The sequence below is a fragment of the Balaenoptera physalus genome, assembly GCF_965194825.1.
Source record: "Balaenoptera physalus genome assembly, chromosome: 18".
NCBI lineage: Eukaryota > Metazoa > Chordata > Mammalia > Artiodactyla > Balaenopteridae > Balaenoptera > Balaenoptera physalus.
This window is the reverse complement of record NC_138899.1, coordinates 16,642,630-16,669,939: the sequence shown is the minus strand read 5'-3', so window position 1 is coordinate 16,669,939 and position 27,310 is coordinate 16,642,630. Positions and strand designations below refer to the sequence as shown.

At 37.5% G+C, this 27,310-nt stretch overlaps 1 protein-coding gene and 1 long non-coding RNA gene across 2 annotated transcripts in view; one reads left to right on the top strand and one right to left on the bottom strand.

The window, feature by feature from the left end:
• LOC309647418 overlaps nt 1–27,310 on the bottom strand; it is a 774,616-nt gene that overhangs the window by 407,004 nt on the left and 340,302 nt on the right. The gene's annotated exons all lie outside the window — the stretch shown is intronic.
• The window catches only part of GPC6 (glypican 6), a 1,071,594-nt gene continuing 1,059,352 nt past the window's right edge, over nt 15,069–27,310 (top strand). The window contains exon 1 of the mRNA XM_082434646.1: nt 15,069–27,289. Coding sequence (XP_082290772.1) covers nt 27,130–27,289 — 160 coding nt within the window. The 5' untranslated portion in view covers nt 15,069–27,129. The remainder of the gene's footprint in view (nt 27,290–27,310) is intronic.

Genomic DNA, 27,310 nt, shown 5'->3' with positions numbered 1-27,310 from the left:
AATTTTCCCTGTTCAGCTTGTTGTTTTATGATAGTGGTACACACAGATTTCCTGCTTTATTTCTCAAGTTAAAGCATTGAGTGTGTTCTCTCACTGACCTTCATTAAATAAATCACAGTGAGCCTGACAGAGTCTGTGGAAACAAGGCTGATGAAATCAGGCCCTGAGAGAGTCTGCGTACTTCTCTATCCTTCTGGGGCTCCATTTCCTTCCCATAGCAGAACTGTCTCTTTTCCTATTCCCTTTCCCTCATAGGCTGGTCTCCACATAAATTGGCTGATAAACGTGTTAATTTAGCATCGCTGTAAGGCCAAGAATTCCTCTTAAAGATATTCTCAGTGTACTTGCCTGTATCGTTGGGGAGAGGGTTGAAGTCAGTTTTCTGGAGCCATCAAATTAGACCCCAAAAGTCCTGCCTGCTCAATACATACATTAGGCCAGAGGTTGTTGACTGGTAAGAATATATAAGCTAGTTTATCGTTCGATTTTTTTTCCCAAAAATTGAAATGCAGCAAGAAGATGTTAAAGAGTTGATCAAATTTATTAGCTAGCAAGAAAGGTTAAGAATCCATGCCTCATTCACAATTAAATGTTTCCACTGGACATAGTAAACTAGACAACATGCATTTCCCATTGTATCCCAGAATATTACTGACTTAATTTTATCAAAGTAGTTTAGTTGGTTTCTAAAGGGATAGGGATTTTTTTCAGAATACCAATGCTGCGTACTATTGCAGAAAAGGTATCATGCTAGTAGTTCGCTAATAACCTGATTTTCTATATTATTGAGTATTGTTTTGAGAACATGAAGTGAAATTTCATGTTAACCTATGCAATTTGCCAGCAGGTTTTGGGGGAAATCACTGAAATATAGTGGTGATTTTTGCCCTGCCTAACTTATCTACCTGCTCCATTACTGAATCAACTTGAATGCCCAGTGAATTATTCCAGTGAAAAAGCAGAATGGTAATAACAGTCAATTAAACTAATTTCTAAATATGCCTACTTGCTTTTACCAAGGTCATCCAACCAAACAAAAATTCAGAAATATTAATATTCTTGTCTCCTTCTTATTAAATCGTCTCCGAGGGCTTAGGAGAAAGGAGTGTTCAACGCCAAGCTGGGTTTTATCTTTTAAATCCTCCTTATCTACTTAACTGAATCCACTGTTAGGTTTATTAAAAAAGTGACAGCCTGGATAACCCAAATAATGTAGGAAACGATAGGATACTTAAACAGCTGAAGCAACTGTATTTGATATTATGTTTATCTCTTCAGTACTAAATGATTATTTACACTGTTGGTTTGTTCACTTCCTTGCCATTGGAAGTTGCTTATATTCAATCCATGCGTCATACCTTGCCATGGCTGTACCTATGGAACCAGTGCTCTTGAGTGGGGAACAGAGAAAATCTTTGTAACACATACTTCCCTGCATTCCCTCTCCATTAATATTATAATAATTATTGAAATTGACACCATTGTAAGTTTAATGTTAAAGCTTGTTTACATTTTGAAATATTGATCTGTAATTTCTGTGCACATTATTCAGAATCTGCCTCCTACCTAGCAATCTTCTGAATCCATGTTTTTCACTGAATCCTCAAGGGCACTAACTTAGTCTAGGTCACCACTGTCACTGATTTACACAACCCTGTTCAAACTTGAACCCCTGCCTCCAATTCATTCATGAAAAGCTCCATCATTCATTCAAAACCTTTTTTCATTACCTACTGTGTATTAGATACTAGTTTAAACACTGAGCAGAGATCAGTAAGCCAGAAAAAAATCCCTGTCATATGGGAGCGTACAGGGTGATCTTTCTAAATGGCGACTCTGCTTATATCAGTCTCTTCCTTGATATCTTTCAAAGACTTCTCACAACATTAATAATAAATTCAAAACATGTTAACATGGTTTAAGGAGTCCTCCAGAGCTGGCCCCTAGTTATCTCTCTGTTCCAGTCTCCCTTGATAAGTCAGATTTCCTAGTTGCAAACAACAAAAGCTGACTCTAGCTGAAGTCATAGAAGAGGAGTTTACTAAAAGGACACAGAGTATCTCCTAGATTGTTGGTGAATTGGAGAACTGAGCACAAAGCTCAGTTTTGAGGAATAATGCCCATAATCTCATTGCAGGATTGGCCTGACATACAAATTCCTGCCACCACCAACAAGCACCAGATCTTGAACTGTTCCGGTGCCACTTAAGCCTCAATATCTCAAAACTGCAACCACTACTAAGTCCACACTGGATGCATGTGCAAAAGACAGTTGGAGACAGAGAGAGAGAGGGAAAGAGATTGAGGGAGACACTGATTCCTCTCCTTCTCTCTTTCATCACTGGCTTATGAGTTGAAGTCTTGTATGGGTGTATCTGGCTGGTGGAGATTAGGCCACACACCTATCCCTTAGCTAGAAGAAAGAGTGAAGATGCAAGCATCTACCATTTTCAGCCCATTTAGGGAAGGAAGTTTTGCTTCCTACCAAGACTCATAAAGTGGGGAAATTGCCTAAACATGAAACTAGGTTTCAGATGGTAGATGGACAGATGAATAAAAAAATGTTCCTCATACCCCCAAAATTCTGAGCCACATAGACAAATAGATCAATGGAACCTGAATTGAGACCCTGAAAATGGACCCACATAAATGTAGTCAAATGATCTTTGACAAAAGAGCAAAGGCAATACAATGGAGAGTAAAGATAGTCCTTTCAACAAATGAACAAATGGTGCTGGAACAACCAGACATCTACATGCAAAAAAAAAAAAAAAAAAAAGAATCTAAACACAGACCCTTCACAAAAATTAACTTAAAATGGACCAAAGACCTAAGTATAAAACACAAAACTATAAAACTTCTAGAAGATAAAACAGGAGAAAATCTAGATGTCCTTGGGTATGGTGATGACTTTTTAGATACAAGGCCAAAGTCATGGTCCATAATAATAATAATAATAATAAGAAGAAGAAGAATTGATAAGCTGGATTTCATTAAAATTAAAAACTTTGGCTCTGGGAAAGACAATGTCAAGACAATGAGAAGACAAGCCATAGAATGGGAGAAAATATTTGCAAAAAATACATCTCCTAAAGGACTGTTATCTAAAATATACAAAGAACTGTTAAAATTCAACAATAAGAAAACAAACAACCCAATTAAAAAATAGGCCAACGATCTTAACTGATACCTCACCAAAGAAAATATACAAATAAGCATATAAAAGATGCTGCACACCATATATTATCAAGGAAGTGCAAACTAAAACAACAATACCCCTATAGACCTACTTAAACAGCCAAAATCCAGAACACCAACAATGTCAAATGCTGGTGAGGATACGGAGCAACAGGAACTCTCATTCATTACTGGTGGGAATGCAAAATGGTACAGTCAATTTGGAAGACAGTTTGGAAGTTTCTAACAAAACTAACATGCTCTTAGTATATAATCCAGCAATCTCACTTCTTGTTATTTACCCAAAGGAGTTGAAAATTTAATTCCACACAAAACCTGCATACAGATGTTTATAGCACACAGATGTTTATAGCAGTTTTGTTTATAATTGCCAAAACTTGGAAACAACCAAGCTGTCCTTCAGTAGGTAAATGATAAATTAACTGTGGCACAACCAGACAATGGACTGGTTATTATTATTCTATTTAGCACAATTATTCAGTGCTAAATAGAAGTGAGCTATCAAGCCACGAAAAGACATAGAGGAAACTTAAATACATATTACTAAGGGAAAGAAACCAATATGAAAAGCTATACACTGTATATGACACTGTATATGTCCAACTATATGACATTCTGGAAAAAGCAAAACTATGGAGACAGTAAAAAGATCAGTGGTTGGTTGCCCTGGATCGTGACGGGGAAAAAAATGAATAGGCAGAGCATAGAGGACTTTAGGGCAGTAAAAATACTCTGTATGAAACCATAAATGATGGATACATGTCATTAAACATTTGTCCAAACCCACAGAATATACATAATTAGGAGTGAACCATAGTGTAAACTATGGACTTTGGGTGATTATGATGTGTTGGTGTAGATTCTTCAATTGTCAAATGTCAATGCATGTGTGAAGGCAAGGGATATATGGGAAATCCCTGTACTTTCAGTTTTGCCGTGAACCTAAAACTGCTCTAAAAAAAAAAACTCCTAAATTAAAAAAAAAATATCTAAGCTACAGCCACATTGAACATCTTTCCGGTCTTTCAACATGATCTGTCCTTCACTTCTAGGCCCATTTCTTCAGGGCCTCCCTTCTCTTTATTGGATTACTCATCCCCATGTTTGGGAATCAGTTTTAACACTGAGTTCCTCTAGGAAATCTCCTCTGACTCTCCCTAGATCCCTTTAGATCAGGGTAGCACAAATTACAGTCCAAAGGCCAAATCTGTCCTGCTGCCTGTGTTTGTAAATATGGTTTTATTTGAACACAGACACTCTCTGTTACATACTGTCTGTGGCTGCTTTCACAGGGTTGAGCAGTTGAGACGGGGACCATATGGCCTACAAAGTGTTAAATATTTACTCCCCAGCCCTTTACAGAAAAAGTTAGCCAACCTCTGTTTTAGATACTTCTGTTTTATGCTCTTATGACATCGTATTGACCCTAACATCACTTTTCTCATGTTTTCTGTATCATCCTTACTAGGCGGCAAGCAGCTAAGGGCAGGAATAGATCTGTCTTGCGAACCACTGAACATTCAGTACGTGGCCTGTGCTTAATATGTGCTTCATATGTTCATGTTATGTGAATGAATTTAGAAGTTAATTGAAGTGTGGCACAGCTACACGGTGGGTCAACTATCAGGTTGTAAAAGCCACAGAAATGTCAGCTGGACCGTGACAAGATGGAGAAGAAGATATTTACCAGAACTTCTCTCAAAGAGACTAAGTAATAGGAAGAAATACTTAGGTAAGCCACTCGGGCTGAGGCTGAGGTAATGGGACCCCTCCTTGCGTGTGTGGGTAATGCTAGGCGGTACCTAGTTCGCCATCTAAGGAATGTCCGTCCAGTTCTGCAGAGATTTCCTTGTGCTCAGTGCAGGAAACCCGCTAGAACACAGCTCCCTCCCTACTCCATCCTTCTTTCAGGTAGCACTCAGCTTCCACCCCAAATGAACATAGAGAAAATATTTGACAAATATAGGCTCGAAGGATCTCCCAAATCCTCATCTTCCTCAAAGCACTCAGGTGTTTCAAGCAGACCATAAATCAATGAACACAATTTTTCATAAATGGAACCAAAAATATGACCTATAAGAATCTCAATTCAGTTTCCATTATCATTGGGCTCACGTTTGTTTTAAATTGTGGGTTGAGACCTAGTAGTGTGCTAGGAAATGACATTTTTGTTTATGAAACAGAGTGAAGAGAATAATAGATTAGAAAGACGCAAAATGCATCCACAATTATAGTTCATGACACATTTGTTCAGGTCATATATGTTTAAATAAACACATGAGTGTGCTGGATCAGAATGTAGATTTATACTGCAGGTCTTGGTCAAAAACTTTACAGCCACTGATCTACCTTTTTGCTTCCTCTTTAATGTTGGTATAACAGCAGTGTTTATCAAGTTACTGTAAACTGACGTGAAGGATACTCAGTAATCCCAAAGTGTTAAAAACGATGAAGTGAGGGCAAGGAAAGGTGAGAAAATAAAAACCATCCCCCCAGTCCTTTAAGACTTACCAGGAGTCGAGGGGTATGTTGGTGGACCAAGAGCGCCAGCATCACCTAGGAGTCCTGCCAGACCCACTAAACTAGCACTTGCATTTTAATGAAATCCCTGAGTGAGTCTCCTGTGCGTTAAGTTTCCGTAAGCACTGGGTACCGGATGCTGTTATTGTTCTGCTCACATCTCTCAGATACTGTCATTATTTTTGCACACCAGTTTGCTATTAATCCCAACAGTCAGTGCCTGCTCTACCATCAGGCTGTCAGAGCAAACTTTGCCTCTGGGTAAGGAGCCCCCGAAGAGATTAAGAATATACTTCCCACCTGGGCAACCCTTTGCCAATGATGGACAGGTGAGGGGAGTAAATAGCACTCTATCATTCCATCCCTTAATTCTGAAGTATGAACTGTGTTTTCTCCATGGTTCTCTTTTAGGCTTGAGCCCAAGTTACTCTTTGAGTACTTTGCTTGATGTTACAACCTTGACTGACCTCTTTACTTCTCCAATGTTCCCACCAGGTTTGCCTGGGGACGCATTCTAATAAATCACTTTCACCTGAAGCCTTATCACAGCGTCTGCTATTGCAGAACCCAACTAAGATACACTGCAGGATAGAGTTCATAGACCACAATCTAATAAATAATTATCCCCTATTTTTGCCAACCCTGGTGTTTCCCAAGTGTTAGAATATGTAAAATGTCATTAGACTCAGAAGTAGTGAAAGTGGATTTTTAAAAAGTTGCTGACAAGGATTTCTTCTTCCTACCAAGACACAGCAACAGGCACTAAATTTACCCTCCCACCTGAAATAACTGAAAAAAACAAACAAAAACCAGATACCAATATATGGAGTAACGATTTTCTAATGATTTGCAAGGCATTTGACATCAGATAACAAAGGAGAGTGATCTCCGAAAGATAAGAAAGAGGTGAATCTTGTGACTGCCCTAGCTTCCTGCCTTTGGAGAGTTTCCAGGCTGCAGTGCAAGGAGGGGCAACCTAAGCAGAGCTGTCTGGGCTCCCTGATTGGAAGAGAAGAGGCCATGAGGAGGCCAAAGCAGCGAGAATTTGCAGGGAAGATGCCAGAGAGGACAGAGCAGCACAAAGAGAGGAAGATGATACCAAATGGAAATACAGATCTACACCAAGAATAAAGGGCACTGGAATTGGTAACTTCATGGGTAAATATTTAAGATTTTTTTCTTATTATTTAAAAAGGTTATGACAAAAATAGAGTGAATTTTATTACGTGTGAAGCTATAAGTGCATACAAACATTTTATCATCTCATTTAAATATTAAATTCCATTAATTTTCAGTGTCTTTTATTTTTTCAGACATTGACATCTACAGAAAATGAGATTCTGTAATACCATTCTGATTTTTGGAATTCTGATCATTTTGTATATTCTCACAAAAGGTGTACAACTTACTTTCTCTTTGTTTCGTTATTGCAATGAATTACCACCTTACTTTAAAATTTATATTCTGTCCAATAAGAAAAATTTATCAGAAGTCCCCAAAAGAGATGATTTAAAAATCTTTGATCTGATGAATGACCTACCTGACTTTCTTTCTACTTTGAAAATATATGGACTTTTTCCCCCCAGAAATCTGCAGCTGGAATGGTTTTCTTCTTAGTATCTATAAATATTTAGAAAGTTCAATTATCATGCTTAAAATTGCCAGAACTGGATTATGCTTAATCAGTTAAAATATTGATTTGCTAAGATGTTCTTAGGTAAAACTTTATCATTATGAGTTGAATTTAGTGTTTTTTTCGTAATGGACTTTTAACACTAAGGAATAAATGAGGCTTTATGTAGATAAGCAGTTTTCTCAGTCTCTTTCTCTTAACTGAAAGAATTTGTTACCAGGGGAATTTTTGTCCCTAATTGACCCAAAACTCATAGGAAACATTCAATTTGAGCAACAGGATAGGTACATAACATAAAACAAATGTAACACTATGAAAATACTCTAGGGCTTTTCCAAGAGTTATTCCAAATGAAAATAACAGGATGTTCAAATAAGATGTTTAATATGTAAAATACCTCAACATCTATAAGAATTTACAGTTAATTATTCATCAATTGCATGAGTTAGATATACCACAGAATTGTTGCATCATACATACGATGTTTTTCCAATTTTGTGCATATTTTCTATAATTTTGGAAGGTTTTTTAATAGAGATAAAAATTTAATTTTAAAAATTGGTTCATTTACTTTTCTCTCAGAAAGCAGCTTATTTGTATGTTGAATACAAAAGAACACTATGGAACTGCTCAATTACAAGAACATCAAAATAAAAATTCAAAAAATTTTCTAATCGCTTTGGTAAGATAATCTCTACCTGTAATAAAAAGTAAAGTTTAAGAGAAATAACAAGTATATAGAAATACAATTTTATCAGAAATTTAGAATTGTGGGTCTCTGTATGTTTCTGAGAAATAAAAAATAATCAGTGCAAAGTATTTGTTAGCAAAGTGACTTTAGAAGGTTAAAAATCAAAATGTAAATTCAAATGAATTCAGGACATAAGGTAGAAAGCAAATTTGTAATTTCAACTATTATTTTTCAGACTTTAAAAAATATAACTAATTAAAATTAATTGACTAAGTGAAGTCAGACCTTAAGAGTGAGAAAATTTGTATTTCACTTAGAGAATTATGTTTATATAGTATTATAATTTTTATGATAAAAAAGATATCACCTTTTCAGATTCTCCATGATGAAATTTGTTGGTGGGAGAGTAGTGGAAATGTTTTCAGGTATTTAACATTTCAGTTGGTAATTTTTGTATAAATTCTGTTTAACAAAATTGACAAATACTAACTCCTACTACTTAGAGTCAACTGATGAATAAAATGTAATAGGTGTTCTAAAATTTTAGTCATCCTCTTATCATCTTACATGCTTTTCTTCACCAAATTCCTTAGCAGGCCTTATAGTTTTTTTGTCATAATAAAACTATATATTTTTAGTACCTACTACCTACTATAAAAGAGATATTTTGTTAGGCTCTGTGAATATATAGTTTTTCCCTTTAAGACGCTTCTAGTTAAGTGGGGAGGAAGAGTGAAATTATTCTGTAATGCATAAGTATGAACAAAGTGCAGAGGGAGCTGGTAATGCACAGTTTTTAAAAATTTGAAACCATTACCCTATTCAAATATAAAATGAACAGATGTCAAAGATTTTATTTAGTCCATTAATTAATGAGTGCCCATAAGATGTTAAAGCAGGTGGAAAGGAAAATTTGAACAACAGATGTAGATGTAGATGTTGATGTAGGTAAATACGCAGACATTCAAGAATGTTGGAATGACGGTTTACAGAAGCAAAACTAGAGAAATAAAACACAGTGTTTGGAATATATCTTTCTACTGGTCAGACATCAATTGTATCTTTACTGGGAAAACTCATTTACATTTCACTGGACAAGAATAATTTGTATTACTATCAGTTTTTAACTACTTAAAGAGTTGTAAAATAGCCTTGTCAAAGGTACTCAGAGGCACAGGCCTGAATGCATAAGCCCAGAATGTCAGCTAGACAACCAACCAAAGAGACCTCTTTTAATTTAAGAGACATCGCAGTCTAATTTATTAAATCCATCCAGAAATTGGGAAACATTACATAGTCACGTAGAGAGGTCAAGGCCTTTCTCAATTAGAGGCGCACAGACACATGGATACTAGACACATAGAAAGCATATAGCTTCAGTTTTATAATTTTGGGCAAAGGTCCAAAGTAAACCCAGAAACACAAAAACTCATTAACTGATTCAGATCTTTAAGAGTTGTTCTCATTATCAGTCGACAGAAATTTCTTAATTGATTTAAGCACAAAAATAGACAAAAAATAAACACAAACAGAAAAGACTTTCACACCAGATTCCCTGTCTTTTCTCATTCATCAGAGAATATATTTCCATCATCCATCTGACAGAGATTATCAGAAAGTCACACCATAACATCAATTTTCTAATCACTGTTGTCACCAATATGGAATAAATTATTGTACTGTATACATAGGCATGCCTGCCCACCCCCGACACACACGATGGGTAGAGAGGGGCAACATAATGAAACAGAGTGTCAGCAAAGTTTAAATTTTATTGCCACTTGTGATGTCTGCAGGGAGCCAAGAAAATATGTACTGGCACTAAACAGTCCATTAGGCACACTTCTCCTACAGCCTGGCTTTTTCAGGTGAATCTGTTGCCTATGTCTGTGGGCCCTTCCAAACTGTTCAAATATAGTTTTTAAAAAATGTACATCTGTGACTCTCATACAGATATAAAGTGTTTTATTTAGTTTATTAATGACAGAACCAGGACGATTTTAAAACTGGTTTAAAGGAGAATCCAAATGTATCTCTCTATCTCATCAACAATGCTGAAATGAATAGCCTAATAGGCAAAAATGGTTTAATACCCTGTAGGACAATATAATGTCATGTTTGAAATCGTCTCTTCTACAAGGCAGAAATCAATTATGTCTTTACTGAACAAAGTTTGTTTGTACTTCTATGGACAGTAATCATTTGCATTACTATAAATGTTCTACAGTTTACAGAGGTATAAAATAATCTAGTTAAAGACTCTCAAAGTCACCCTACTATGATATATCTCCAAAGGGCCAGCTAGAAAATGTCAACATTACACTGAAAGTCTACCCAGAAATCTTTTGTTGCTCATTTTCAAGTCTTTCACAGTTTTTCCTAACAGAGACCAAAAGAGAAGGCAAAATATTGACTCATGGAAAAAAAGGTAACAAAGACAGATGATGAGAATACATTAAGACACTAAGGAGAAGATGGCAGAAGATAAAGCGGCATAAGACATAGTGTAATGAAAGGGTGCCAGGCATCCAGGGAATATTGGAAGTCCAGTAAAGTTGCAATCGGAGGTTTCAATAAAGAAAAAGAACACTGGAGAGGTTCACTGAAGCAAGATTTTGAAGCAACATTGATACCACTCCTTTAAAGTAGTAAATAATGCTGTAGTTGTTGGGTATTTTTCCCCTCAAAGATGATTCTGTTGGTGCTATGGAGAGTGATGTGATGTTAAGAGCCATTGGAATCAAGGGGATTATGTATGGGCGGAAAATGGTGAAGTTCTGGAATGAGGCAGTGTTGGTGGAGATGGAGAAGAAATGTCAACACAAGAGTAATTCCAGAAATAGGATCTGAGAATCTTTAGAATGAAGGGAGTAAGTCACTTTTACCCTTGATGATTTGCCTGCTTAAGCCCAGAGTTGAGATAGCGTTTTTTCATCTTGGATTATTGCCTTAGCCTGTAGTAAATATACAAGCACATTTGAATTTAGTAAGGCAAATCTGGGTACCAATATAGGCACCAGATGACTTGTATCTGATTTAAATGCCTGCGTGAGAAGCTGCCATTAGATAACTTCCAAAGGGGCCTCGCTCTAGCCTGGGGTAGTTTAGATACAATTAACATAGTTATACAGCAAACTTTTAAACTCAGAATATATGTATCCAAATTTTCAAAGTAGCACAATACAAATTAATAGATTCCAGAATTGAGTCAATACAGTCATATTTCATAATAAAAAAGAAAAATATGATAATCTTTCATGAATAGATAGCAAGATTATGAATTCAGTACCATTTTTCTTTTTTTTTTTTTTAATCTTCTTTGTTTTAGAGATTTGGGCTTTTTTTTTTTTTTTCCTTATGGAAGCTTGGGATGGATATTAGACACCTCACAATTTATGTTGGTTACTTCTATAACAATAGCTTGATAGTATAATATACTCCCATCTATTTCGTTAATTTGCCATAAATATGTAAGCTTATATATCAATCTTTAAAAAATAATAGGCAACTATCACAATTGTATGTCTTTTTTTCAGCAGGTAGAGAATTATGTTCTGACACAAATGACATTTTTCTGCCTCCCCCAGAATATTTTTAACTGAGAACTCATGGGGGAGATTGTAGTAATAAAAACACAACCTAGCAATGAATTTATTATAGTAGATTTTTTATTATAAAGATGTTAGGTCAGGAGAAATGGTTTATGATTCTGCTGATTCTTAAAATATGAACAGTTTTCTCCTCCCTGATTTTAGCGAAGTCTGATAAAAAAAGACAAGGAGAACATGCTGAAAATGTAGAGCTATTGCTATTCTTTATTTCTTAGATCTTCAATCAGGAATTTAGGATGTGACTTTGAAATATAGAGCACATTTATTAAAATAATTTTTATCATTGAAATCTCCCATCGCACAGATTCTCTTTTCTACTCTTTGTGATAAGAAAATGAATTTTGATTTTGGCAACTGACAGAGATGTTTTAATCGGTTTGTTCTGTCTTAATAGATAAACTGACTTTGCGTTAGAAAAGAAAAGTTGTGGGATTTATTTAACTAGTAATCTAGATCGCAGAGGGCAAATATGTAGTATGAATTCCACCACTCACCTAACCCTTTCCATGACACACATTACTAATCTAGCAATGCACCTTTGTCTCTAAGGCTGGCAATGACCTCAGAGTCCTCAAATCACTTTGAGTTAGCACGTGATAGAACAGCTATTTGCCAGCCTTGATTTGATGGTCTAGCAGGAATCAAATAATTTAACTAAGAACATTTTATTTCAGATACTATTAATTCTTACTATAATATATTGTAGTTCACTATTTCACTGATGTTGCTAAACCACTGGGAAAAACAAATAGTAGCCAAAACAACTGTAATAAAAAATAAAAGTTAATGTATAATGACTATAATAACAGCATTCAATCACGCATGTTCCTTGTTACTGATACTTCCTATAATTTACTGAAGATATGGATAATTTCTTTTCCAAATATTTCTAATGGAGATATTAATAGATTGATACGCTTGTACAGTGTCTAGTTTTTGTATAATTATTGAATACTTCAAAATGCAGAATTCCCAGGCCTACAGGATGTATTTACCATGAAAACTAAATAAGAACAAGAAATCAAAACACTTTACACATTATATATATATATAAGTTGTGTTAGTTGTTTACATTTCTGAACATATAAATTGACCACAGCAGAGGCCAAACTTCTGGATCCTTAGACTTCTACAAGGATTCTGAACATGAAAATAGTCAAAAGATAAAAGAGGCAAAAGATGAAAGAGGCAAAAGATAAAAGGTTTTCTAGAACGAAGATGCCATTGTTGACATCGAAAATATGAATTGTGATTCTTGCGACACGGGGTGGCGGTAAGAGCAATTCCAATTTTGATTTATATTTACTTCATAGGGTGTTTATTTAGATGAAAGAATATATACAGTGGCAGGATAATTTCAGTTACTCAAGAAATGTTATCTGTCATTCCTCCCTCTTTCTGTGAAAACTAGACCATAAGCTCTCAGAAAGAAAGAAGCGTATCTTCGTTTATGTTTAAATCTTCATACTTAGGGTAGTGCTAGTCTTGATACAAGTCTTTGGGGAGGAATGAACTGTTGATTAGTTTACTTAGTGGAGGATAAGGAAGGACATCCTGATTGGTAGCAATGTCTTTGTGTCTGCCTGTTGCTAATGGTAGAGTAGGGATGGGGTTTTTAATTGGTTTGAAGAGAGGATCACCACCTCTTTTCTATACAAGGCATCTGGAAGTCTGGGGACATTGTGCATATCCTTACCATTTGTCAACAAACTTACTGTATTCCTTGAATATGAATTCTAATAGCGCACAATTCATTTGCAAAATTGAGACTCTCCTTCTGACCCGTAACACTCTTCTGAAAATCTAAAATAAGTTATTATTCTGATTTACATTTCATTTTCTTGAAAGGTTATGATAATATCATTGCTTTTGAATCAGAATTAATATCATACTTTAAAGTATAGGAAACTGTTGATTTTAGATTCTTTTGCAAGGCAATAGTCAAGAGATGAATGTTTCTTCTGTCATTTGTGGCCAGTTAAAATATTAAGCTCCATTTTGGAGATATTAAAAATTTCTCCAAAACATATTGGAAAATATTCAAAAGGTTCAAAATTACCTTAGTCTTGGTAAAGTTTGGGGGTACATGAAGCAGATGGTGAGTGTTAAGGAGGTCAAGCTAAACTTATTAAACTGCTCATTTTATGTATTCTCAGGTGTATTAGTTTCTCAAGTCCTAACTGAGTGCCAATTTTAGGTAAGACCTTTTCCTGTGGGCTTGAATAATCAAATTTAATAAACTAAACCAAAAGCTCTGGGTTTTCTGAGCCGCTAGTCCTTCAATTAATGTGTACCAAAGTCACCATTGTAATTGTAGCCAGCCCCCAGCTTTTATTGTCAATTGTCAATCCATAAGACATAATTCATAATGTGGCACATATTTATATCAAAATATATTATACAAATTAATTGGATTGAAGTGGTATTCCTTCAAGAAATAATAGTAAAACCTAAATTTTCAAGTATTCATGAGATTAAAATAAATGAAGGCATCGGTCTCTGTACTTGTTTGTTCTTCTTGAGGCCTTCTACTATACTGCCTTTACTTATTCAATGATCTAAAAAAGAACATTTAAGCTCTAAAGAACCTCAACTCAACAGGACACCAGACTGGAGGCTGCTGAGGGCAGAGACACAGCCTGTCTTTTCATGATTTCACAACACGTTTCTAGCACAATATGTGACGCACATCTTCAATAACTGTTTTGTTTTAGTTTTTTTTTTTTTTTTGGGTGAATGGCTGAATGGATAGTCTATTTAGAGGAATCAAAGTAGTAAGAAATTGTGGAGTTGAAGTGATAGACCGAAGAAGACCGCCATGACATTCCCCGGACCTGAGGCAGGTGGATAAATGTCAGTCAGAGACAGTATAGCCCATAAACATGGGCAAGCAGAGCCCCTCCCTGCTCACTTTCCCAAACTGCAGGATGACCTGCAGTCATCCCCTGGGATCCCCATTTCCCCTGGGATGACCGGGGCTGGAATATCCCTCTGGGTAGGGCACCCCAAGCCTGGACCTGGACGCACAGTGGCCCTGCCCCCTTTCTCCTATATGGGATGCTCTCCCAACTCACACCCACCCTCTCTTGTTTGTCCATGTGTGCACATATGCACGTAGGCACACATGCGGACACCGACATGGAGCTGACCAGGTGCTTCAAGTTGCTCAAGGACTTGTACCTGTAGGATCATTCTGGGGTCGTGACTGGGCTGGTTATGTTTTACTGGAGATTTGTTCCCATTTGTTCCCTTCTAAGAGCATTGGGAGCCTCAGTGTATGGCTGCAGTTTGTGCTTCACTACAACTCAAGGGCCTGAGAACAGCTGTCCTGGCAGAAGCCAGGTGGGGCACGCTGGGGGCAGAGGTTGTCCTGGCGGGGGGTGGGGGGGTGGGGTGCGAGCCTGGAACTGAGACACAGGAGCGGATAAACCTATTCGCAACTCAGACAGAGGCCCGGGGGTGAGGGCCCCTCTTTCTCTGGCCTGAAGGCAGAAGTGGCAGCTATTCTGTATCTTCCGTGGTTCAGTCTCAATCACTGCATATCTCAACTTATTCTACCCACGCTCCTTCTTTCAACTTTCTGGGGTCCCTTTTCTGGGATCATCAGGGGTCACAACCTCAGAAGGAGAAAGGGCGGCAGGAAAAGTCAGTGTGTGAAGTAGGCAGGTAGGGACAGGAAGGGGAGAGGAATGGTGGCCGAACTTGAGTGCAGAACTTGACGAAGAGAGGCTGCCTTCCCACAGCGCCAGCCAAATGGGGGTCCCATTCCGCCAGATCTTTGGAATTTTCATGAAAAGCACACATTTTAAATTTCTTTTGTATTTCCCAATATTAAGCACTGGCACTGTTTCAAATTATTTCAAGGCCAATGAAACACATGTGTGTGCCAACTCTGTCCCCAGGACTGCCATTTCATATTTTAGAACTTCGAATATTCAAAAGGCTGAATTTAATTCCTCTGTATCTCCTGAAAGCAGGTTCCCTAAGTACCTTCTAGAGCCTTGGGTACTCCCACTCCCCCGGAAGCTGGAGGTGGGGATGGCGAGAAGCTACCATTAGTGACTCAGAGCAATTTATATTCCTTGCGTGATCAAATTATTGTGCACCTCTCCCTAGAGCAGGAAACTACAAGATGAACTCTATTTTAAACTCTGGTAGAGAAGTGTGCCATATATTTTTCCTACCTAGCTCTACTTTTCTCAGCAGAATGTCTTTAAGGTCCCTGATAGGCTTGACTTGGAGCTGCTTAAAGCCTGGGACCTGGCTTTGTTAGTGGTTGTAGCACAATGCACTCAGTCATTGCCTCTAGGACTTATGTTTGTATAAATGGGTAGATGAAGAGTTTATGCAAAGTATTTTTTAAGTAGTTTAAAATTTTGTAAATATAAGATATTATTTCCTTCAAATTTTTTAAATTTCTAAGAAGTCTCTCAAGCTTAGTGCAGAGACTGCAGTCTTGACAGGCATGGCTTTAATTTGCAATAGCTAAAAGTGTTCTGAAAGAGAGGGGGTGTTTCTGAGTTCTGAGTCTAAGTTCTGAAGGAAGCAGGCTCTGTTGTGCAGGCCATAAGCAATAAATGAGAAAGAATGCAAACTACATGAAGCAAGAGCCCTTTTCTCATCCCATTCTAAGTGAAAATGATGGGTGAGGGGGAAGAGAGAAAGCTGGAGGAAGCTAATGGATCTTGGAGTTGCCCTGTGTCCTCTCTGTGGGCTGAACTCTGATAGGATTAGGGTTCCCAGGGGGTGGAGATGTGTATTCTGACTCTCCTATCTGGAGACACTGGCGTCTGTAATCTCTCTGATATTCCTTATACTACAATGGAATGGGAGCTGTACACAAAGAATGCAGGGGCGGGGTGAAGGAATGGCAGAGAGGTGCAGGAGGGCAACTGTAACATTCCTTGTGCAATCAACAATGGGGCAGAGATTAGTGAGAGAAAGACAGCCGTCACTACTGGTAGATCGCACACACTGGTAGATGTGCAGGGTTCTAGGACAGCATGGCCGACCATGTAGTATGGACTATGCAGCCAGGGACTGGGAAAAGACCTATTATAACTATTTATAACTCAGAGAATACCATCCTAGAAGATAATGACCACAAATAGATGATCTGTTTTTACCAATGTCTGAATGTCTTACCATCCCCACATGGAAAAAATGAACCCTCCCTGGGGAGGGAACTATGTCTAAGAATGTTCTTATGCAACTAAATTTACCTTGAATTGGCAAGATTAAATTTTCTGCTGCTGAAAAAAGAGAGGCTTAAAATAGAAATTAAGTTCCATTAAAGGAAAATAAAGGAAGTTCCATTCCTTACACCTGAGTTTGTGGCCTGTGAAAATTCATAACCATTACACAAATATAAAAATTTCCATTTGAGCTGCAACCAATTGCAATGAACAATAATTTTGCATGATGGTTAACTAATCCTTTAAGTCAACTTGAACAGAAACATCCCCTATCCGAAAAAAGAGAAAGAAAAAGAGAACTTTAGAATTCTTATAACCAAAGTCTGAAGACTTCTTATAATGAATATTTCAATTCAGTGCTGTGATGCCCCATATTTCTGTTGAATGAGGAAGTATGTGTGATTCATTAAGCTCTCATTCATTATGAAAATAGACTAGCAAATTATATTCTTTGTAAGTGAAATCATTATGGAACTAATTTACAAAATACATTAAGCCCTTTCATGATCTTGCTAAAGGAAAAGCCAAATAGTTTTAAACACATTGCAAGGTCATTATCATTTTACAATCTTAGATCTTACTTTTCATTAGTTATTTTGTGAAATATCTCTTGCACAAATATCTAAATTTGGTTGCACTTTGCACAGCACAACTTTTCATGTGTGCCTGGGAGAATAATGGTTCAACTCCGTTTTCATGAAGTTTAGAATAAAGATGAAATTAGAGTTTCTTAAATACCATGTTCAAATATTCTTTTCTTTTCCTCTTGAATTTGTGTAAGCCAGTCTTGCCCCTTCAAGACTGTAACAGGATCCATCATCTCTTCAATTTTTGTACTAAATCATCATTTAGAACTCATAAAAGCAACCTAGAAGCCAGGCAGCGGGTTACAGGTTTAGAATATGGTTGTTTGACTCTCTAGGGGGTTTTAGAATCAGTTATCTACTGAAATTAAGGTAGAAGTCAGAGCAGATGGAATGTCCTTCTATGTTATGCACACTCACAATGCTGTTCATTACCAAGAACACACCAGTACATGCATGTTTGTTTCCCAGGAAAAATAGAGCCCTATTCATTATTCATAGAGGTCCTCCCGTACAGTAAAGACATTCATTCTTTAATGGCTCTATGACTAGGGTGTTGTGAAGCCTGAAGATGTTATTTTTGGAAGATAGTTTACCAATTAAAAGCAAACAGCACTGGATTGCTTAGTAATGTCCTCAACATTGATTGACTATAACTGCAGATGAACATCAGGAGAAAACTGAAAGAGTATTGCTATGTGCTTCTCTGCTTCCTTCAGACACCTCCCTGGAAACAGATCGTTAGTGGATGGAACTTCCAGCTTCCAAAGTCAGACTTTTTCTTTCTCCAAGTAATGTAAAAAATACACTAGGTTTACTCCATCCCAAATATTTAATTATATCCCCCTGAAATGTAACAAAATGTGTGAAGTTAATACAGAGGTGAGTGTTAGAAATGATTGCTTGGAAGTGAATTCAGGCTATGAAGACAAATAAGACCATATTCTTCTTTATAAAATGGTGATGTTTTATATGAAACTAAATATCTTCTGCTTGTTTGTGGCTGATAAAAAATGGAGGATGTTGGCCATAAATGTTTTATATACATTCAGTGGAATTAAGTTTGTCTAGACTTTGACTTACCAATAAACGACATATATCATGATCAGTGCTATTTTCTTAAGCATAGATCTAAAAATTATTGCTAGTTTGTATTTCTTATGCAGGCTGTAAACATTATGATTTATGACTGTTTTCCTTAATGGTTACTGATCTTTTAAAATGTGACAAAGTTTGGGTGCAGTGTAGCCATAAACTGGTTAGAAAACTTTGCTCTATGTGGGTGAGGAGAGTACATCTGTGAACATTTTAATCTAAACTAAAAAGAACACTTAATCATAAAATTGTTAATGAAAATGTTAGCATTGACAGAGAATATGTTAGAGGATTTTTCTGGACACACCGAGAAGCTGTTTTCCTGACTTGATAAGGAGCATATTTTATTGATAAATTCTTCTACTTATTATTCAGAGCAATGACTAAGTTGGTTGAGGAAATAAATTTTCTTTGTACTTCTGATGTCCATGTATATTCATTCCAACCATGAAGGTGAATCGGTAGAGTTTGAAAACCTATATAAATAAGAATTATTATTGAAAACAATGTCCTTGTAACTTGCAGAAGAGATGACATTTGCTATAAATGAATCAGTTTGGTTTTTTTTTTTTTTTAAGGAATTAGCCTGGCTTCTTCAAGTGAAACCTTTAAATAACATTATCATAATCTTTGTCAAATGATCAAGTAAAATGTATCAATGAAGTTATTGATATGCTACCGGATTGACACTATTTACAGGTTCTATTAAGACTGAGTTTTTCTTTGTAGAGTCATATACGAATACAACCTGGCTGTTGACTCCTACCCTTTTTTTCTTATGACCAATAGTCTGTGTATAGTTTCTAGCTGAGATCTGTGTGACTATAGCCCCTCAAGAGAGAAGAGTTAACTGTTCTACTTGGCCTTAAGAAAACGTTGCCTCTAACCTCCTTCACCTGTTTTCTACAAAAAAAAATAATACTGCTTTAAGGTGTGACACTTAACAAAGAAGTTTTATTGACTTGAATGTACCAGTAGATGCAGAAGAACCCATTCAAATTTTTCACTTCCTTTTTTCCTTTCTAGTATCTATGCTAACTTACAACAAGCTTGAATGAATTTAATCATTATAATTAGAAGTTACTAGAAAACTCCCCAAATTAAAAGCTATGAATATGTTGATTATTGAATTTTAGAATATTCAGATTGCCTTCCATTATTAAAAGTAACTTGATATCAAAGTACGATCATCAATGGCAAAGTTTAGTCACATTAATGTCTTTTAAAATTTCTTTGGATTTCTTCTGACTCTAATCAATCGAACAATTTTTTTAATTTATTTATCTAAGTAACTTTTGTTTGTTTTCATCCTCTTCTTATGTAGAAATATTAGGTTAAAAAAAACCCTAATCAGAAAATTAGCTTCCTGTTCCTTCAGAGCAGGGCCCTTCTAAGCTGAAGTTAAGAGCAGAGACCTCTTTGTAGTAAAATAGTTAATAACAGCAATATTCTATGGGTTCATATCAGCTTTTTTCCAAAAACCAAGTCTGACATACTGCTTATTTAATGTTGAAATAATTAATGATAGTTAATTAACTCAGAGCTTTTAAAATTTGAGACACCATTTTAATATAGAGAATTGAGGTATTCCATTGATGAAAGTTAGCAAGGAGCGCTATCCTCTGTCAAATTAGCCCGTGTTGTCATCCATTTGCCTTAAGGAATGTCATTGTTTATGGTGCCAGATGATCTGAAAACTACACAAAGCTCCATTCATCTTTCACAAAAGCAGAAGAACTAGAGTAATGACTGCCAAGATGTATGGTTGCAATAATCTAGGGATGTAAAATTACTGCTTAGCTACAGAATCATCTCTCATAACATTAATATCTGAATTTATAACAAGTAAGACAAGGTTAAATGATCTTCTTTTATGAACTACAAAAATGCAAGTTTATTCATCTGCAATAGGATTTTCATTTGTGTCACTTTTACATTTACATATCTGATTTGGAAACACTTCAAAAACACATGAGCTTTAAATAATGACATGGTTGAAGGCATCTATTAATATTGTGAGCCATAAAGTCAGAACGAAACTCTCTTCCTTATGTATAATAAGCTTTTCTAATGATGGTCTAAAATGATGCTTAGCTAGTATGCCATTTCCCAAGATTGTTCCAAGGCAGAAAGAGGTCTTAACACCGATTTTTAAAAAATATTTTGTTACTTAATATTTAAATGTACTTAATAGCTTAAGATGTATTTCTAGGCATGAAACTCCCAGTCAATGGAGAGTAGATTTCTGGATCATTAATAAATATGAAAAATTTTAAATAGAGTATAAATCATTGTTATGCTTTAACATATTTTCTATTTATACCTTCTTGATGACTGTTAATAATATTTCAAGTAAATATGAGTAGTGCTTAAGAATACATGAAATACTTTCATCATTGTTCATGTTTCCAGCATACATATATGAAAACTAAATATAATTAAATAACTAGAGCTCTTTCAATTCTCTTTGCTAAACTCTGACATTAGGCAAAAATCTGATGAAGCAGATCACACAATTCTCTCCTCTGAAGCTAAATAGCTCTGGCTTCAGAGCCTTAGACTAATATTGCAAGACAAGAAAAATCTGTGGTCCCTTCGTGTTTGGCTTACCCCAGGAGATCATTAGCAACCCAGCTGGTTCTCAGCTGCCCTAAAGGTATAATTTTAATGGGTTTATATTAGTACTAGGTAAATTCTTAAGGGTCGATAAATGTTAAAAGGACTATTAGGATTTGGTTTGGTATAAAACTTGATAAGAAAAATGAAAAATTATTTTTACCACTTCTGGTCATTATTTACCCAAGTGTACCTTTCTTTCTCTGTAACTCAGCAACCTTCCCATTACCCAGGCACCTGGAAGAGCTACTGTTGTTAAATTTCTGACGACTTTTTCATTACAGGCCCTTGTTTTTCAAGAGGCAGGTTAAATAAGCGATTTTGATTTGTGCCAAGCTGAGATGTGTAATAGACACTTGAAGTCCATTCTCTTGTTTTCATAAGATTTCATTTGAACTTATTTGTCCTACTTGATCTAAACACACAAAGAAAAGAAAAAAAACGTAGAATTCATCCAGCTTCCCATTCATGAATTGGTATAACTGAGCGAAAGAATAGTAACTTGTGTAATTGCCTTCTTTTTTTCTTTTCTAATTCACGGCTTTTAAAAGAAATTATCAACAACAAAAATTTCATACCACAAAGTTGTTATCTTTTTGTAAGAAGTATAAACGCCCATTTGGTTTACATATATGAGATAATGGTAAGACACCTTTACTTTGTAAAACATGGCACAAATATTATCATCATCTGCATTTGTTAAAAGCGTGACATATTCATTGTAAAACGATATCTTTCTCATCATAAAAAGAACTCACATTTACTGTACAAAGCTTATAGGATGCAGATAAGAAAGAGGAATATTTAAAATCAACCTACCAAATAATATATTGAATTTCAATCTCTTTCTATGTCTAGTCTCCTATTCTTGCCTGTAGCCTTAGGAACTTCCCCGGGAAAGCACTCCTTGGCTACCCCTTCCCTCTTCCACGTAGAGTTGCCACACGGTGGTAATCAGTTATACATGATGTTTCTGTATTCTCTCCACCTACTTCATATACAATTCCATGTGGTATGGCATCTACCCCATTACTTTACTAAAATGTTTCTGTTGCAGTTTCCAGTAAGCCTCTTTATCATCATCCAAAGACCATTTTCTCCATCTTCCTTGGTTTTGACATCCTCTGGGATTTGCTTCATGTTTCAAAATCTTCTAACTTGGATTCCATGATGGTACGTCATTTTTGTTTGCTTCTTATATTTGCAACTAACCCCTGTCTGTTGCCTTCACTTCCTTTGTTTTTCCTTTAGGTTGCTATATACATTAATTTTGCTTTCATTTGTAAATAGCAGAGTAACCAAATGACAGTGGCATAAACTACAGGATATTTATGAATTATTTAACAAGAAGTTAAGAGGTTGGCAGTCCCAGGGCTGATTTTGTGACTCAAACAGGAATCAAGGATCTAGGCTCTTTCCATCCTCTGTTCTGTCATTCTGTCTCTTGGCAATGTCTTTTCTCCTACTCACAAGATGGCCAACTAGCTCTAAGAAGACAGGAGGCAAAGGCAAAAAGACCTTTCTGCTCCTATTCTTGCCTTTAATCAGGAAAAATGCTTTTCTCAGAAATCTTTTCCTGATATCTCATTGGCCAAAAATGGGTGTTACGCCCACCCCTACACTATAATGGAAAAGGGAAAGAAATTGCCCTGACTTGACTCGACCAATTGTGATTCACCCCTTGGTGTTGGCACAATGCTCCAAACACAGTCAGGCTTAGGGTAGCAAGAAAGAAGAACCGATGGTCATGGAGTGGGCAACTGACAGGGGCAGCTCTGCTTACCTATCAGCTATGGCTGCTCCTTTAGACCAGTCTTTTTCTCTCCATATCTTAAAGTCTCTTAGGCTCCATTCATCTTATGCCCAGAAGGGGTTGTTGTGTAAAAACAGCTGGGATGTGAAAGTGCTGTATAAACAGGAGTTTTATGTCATAGGTGATATACCATATTTTCCCAACGAGACTTACAACTTTTAAAAAAATTTTTTAACATCTTTATTGAAGTATAATTGCTTTACAATGGTGTGTTAGTTTCTGCATTATAACAAAGTGAATCAGCTATACATATACATATATCCCCATATCTCCTCCCTCTTGTGTCTCCCTCCCACCCTCCCTATCCCACCCCTCTAGGTGGACACAAAGCACCAAGCTAATCTCCCTGTGCTATGGGGCTGCTTCCCACTAGCTACCTATTTTACATTTGGTAGTGTATATATGTCCATGCCACTCTCTCACTTCGTCCCAGCTTACCCTTCCCCCTCCCTGTGTCCTCAGGTCCACTCTCTACATCTGCATCTTTATTCCTGTCCTGCCCCTAGGTTCTTCAGAACCATTTTTTTTCTTTTTTTTTAGATTCCATATATATGTGTTAGCATATGGTATTTGTTTTTCTCTTTCTGACTTCACTCTGTATGACAGTCTCTAGGTCCATCCACCTCACTGTAAATAACTCAATTTCGTTTCGTTTTATGGCTGAGTAATATTCCACTGTATATAGACTAACAATTTTTTTTTTTAACTTTGGGTTTATTTATTTTTTTATGGCTGTGTTGGGTCTTCGTTTCTGTGCGAGGGCTTTCTCTAGTTGTGGCAAGCGGGGGCCACTCTTCATCGCGGTGCGCGGGCCTCTCACTATCGCGGCCTCTCTTGTTGCGGAGCACAGGCTCCAGACGCGCAGGCTCAGTAGTTGTGGCTCACGGGCCTAGTTGCTCCGCGGCATGTGGGATCCTCCCAGACCAGGGCTCGAACCCGTGTCCCCTGCATTGGCAGGCAGATTCTCAACCACTGTGCCACCAGGGAAGCCTAGACTAACAATTTTAAAATAACTTTTTAATAATTTTTTGTGTGTATTGAAACAAGGACCAAATCATCCTAATCCTTTCTGCAAAATTTATCTTCACCGTCTTTCCATTTACTATCTTCCTATTCTGGTCTCAGTCACCTGAAATCTTGACCATTGTGGCAGAGTTCTATGTGTTTCTTCTACTTACCTTTCTCTTGCTTCTATGTGCTTGCTTCCTTTGGTGTGCTGTTCTTCATGTTCTAACTTTTGTTCCTATTACGTACAATATAAACATTACTGCCAGGGTTCAAGTCCTTCAGCTAACCTTCTTTTTTCCTGTCTAAATCAAACACCAACTTCTCCTGAATGTGAGTTCCCATCTTTCTAGTCAGGCCTCTTCTATAAACGTCCATGACCTTCCAGTCTCATTCCAATACCTCATCTAGGCTCTGCTGTTGCCCTTAGCTGGAAAGTTTGACTTTATTTCTTACACCACTTCATACAGTGCTACACTACTCAGTGAGTGGGCTAAGCAGGGTTTGAGAGCACCGGTAAAGCAAGTTACTTAATTCTTTGGTCTGATTGGAATTTACAAACTTACCTTAAATTGTTTCACCCTCCTGATGGGATTAAACTAATCTATGTCTGATTAAGTTATAATTTTTTCCATACTAGCCTTGGTACAAGTGTAGGAGCTACGTACAATAACCTAGTGTTGTATAGTTGCATTGAATGCTCATTAAATACCTCATGATTGATTTTCAAATAATTTAAAACACATATACTATGTTTTTACCTATTCTTCCTCCACTTCAAGTGTCCTTTCTATTGCATTATTTGCTATATACTGCTAGAGTAAGGGTAAATTACCATGAGTCCCAGTGTGAGATGAGAGGATAAATTATGTGTGTATTTACCCCCTTCCTTTGGAGTGTGAAATGCCCACAACCTGGCTCTGATAGAAACAGAAGGTTGAAAGGTCATGTCAAATATCATAGAAATAATGACTTGGCTATAGCAATTCCTAATCCTACCCATTTTATCCTTTGTCCACAAAGACACTAGAGTGTATTTTGTTCTCATCTTGATTTCAGACTTTGAGGGAAATAAGTGCAGTCACTTAAGGTCTGCCAGTTAGTACAATGTCACGAAGGCAAACATTGTGCTAAAATTTTAAGAGAAAAAATATGTGAGTGTCGTTTTCAGAAAGATATATTTAGCTATGGAGTTTTCAAGAAGAAAAAATCAAATTGTAAATAAGAGAACCTCATTTCTAAGCATTTCCTTAGTTTCAACCAGGTTGGATCTTAAACTCAGGAGTCTTTTTGGTGGAGTAAAAGAGGAGGAATTAATTAGAGAGAGGAAGAAGAGATACCTAATGTGTTGTAATGATGATGAAGATGATTATGACTGTGATGGTGATAACAAACAGAATGACAAATTTCATGAGTCATTCTGGTCATTAATAGCCGTCATCTGAAAAACACAGCTTTATAGGTAAGCTCCAAAAAGCTGGACATTACCCAAGTTATTTCTGAATCATGTGCTGACCTAAATACATACAGCCACACAAGTAAGCATCACCTTTTAAAAATTTATTTTTTTATTAATTAATTTATTTTTTTGGTCTTGGATTTAACTACCCCAGTAGCTGCATGAGCTTTGGGTTTCAACACATACTTCTGCCTAGCAGAGTTCATTAACATAAGAAGATTGATAAGAATTTTCATACTGATCCCATTTCACAGAACTTGAGTATAAGACAGGAAGAAATAAGTGAATTGATTCTCCACTTGAGAATTCTGTTAACTTGGAAGAAAACAGTAAGTCTAGTATGTGAGAGTATTTGAAGAGAGGGAAGGAAGACCTCACTTCCCTCCCCAATATCTTCCTTCATGTACCCCAAAGACCCCTGCTCTCTCATTTTCTCACTGCTTCCTTGTTCTGCTTCTCCTTAGCTTTCCTGTTCCTCCACACACTAGAAACCCAAGATAATGATTTCTGATCCAAGAGTATGTAATATTTGAAATTTAAAAGGGGGACATTTTTGAGTCCAGAACCCAAGATTTGAAAATAAGAAAAACTACTGGTCTCTAATGTGTGCCTGAACTGCGTTTACAAAATAAAAACAAAGTCAAAGAGAAATGAGACCAGCAATTAGAGTAACGACTGTGCCCTGCTATTTGCGTTTACCCCTATAATTGTTCATTTCTACGCTGGCTTTGGGTTTCAGTAGGTCGTGAATTGTTTCTCATATTTAGAGCAACAATTGGAATTGTGTTGTTCTTTACGTCCACAAAAATATAGTTTACTAACGTAAGTTAATGACTTCAAAATGCTTTTTGTGTCTAGATGACTTTGTTATGGCATTTAAAGGTAGCATTTCGGATCAGTATGAAGGATGTTCAGGGAATGAGAAAATAGGAACCTTTCCTTTTTTTCCCCCTCCCTTCTTCTACCGAGTAGAAAGAAATCCAGTCCAGGTTTTGCCTTCGACTCTGCCTCTGAATTTCGGCTGTGCAATGTGTAGCACGTTTCTCTCCCGCCCCTCCTTTTTCCTTCCCTCTTGCCTCCAGTGTCTGTCTCCAGGATTTCTCTCTCCCTATTTCAGGAGGACTCTCACAGGCTCCCTCAGCCTGTGTGAAGCTGAGGTTTCCCCTGGATCCCGTATATCCCCAACACATACCTCCACGCACACGCAGCCCCAAGAACCCCGCGCTCACACCGACACACACTCGCGCGCGCACACCCTCGCGGCCGCCTGTCCATCTCCCTCCCGGGAGAGCCGGCGCGCGTCCCCACCTTCGCCGCACACTCCCGCGAGCCGAGCTCGCCGCGCGCTAGAATTCTGCGGCTCGGAACTCGGGTCGCAGCTCTCAACCCCCATGGTGGTTTTCTAAACATTTCTTTTCCTCCTCTTTCTCGTTTTTTATTGCACCGTTTTCGGTCTGGGGGGCCAGAGCAGCAAGGCGGCTGCTTTCCCAGCCAGCCCTGGTTGGCTTGCCATCCTCCATCAGGCTTATAAAAGTTTGCTGAGCGTAGTCCAGAGGGCTGCGCTGCTCGTCCCCTCGGCTGGCGGAAGGGGGTGACGCTGGGCAGCGGCGAGGAGCGCGCCGCCGGCTCTGGCGGGCTTTCGGCTTGAGGGGCAAGGTGAAGAGCGCACGGGTCCCGGGGTTCACCGAGCTGGATTTGCATGTTGCACCATGCCTTCTTGGATCGGGGCTGTGATTCTTCCCCTCTCCGGGCTGCTGCTGTCCCTCCCGGCCGGCGCGGATGTGAAGGCTCGGAGCTGCGGCGAGGTCCGCCAGGCGTACGGTGCCAAGGGATTCAGCCTGGCGGACATCCCCTACCAGGAGATAGCAGGTAAGCGCGGGCGCGCGGCCC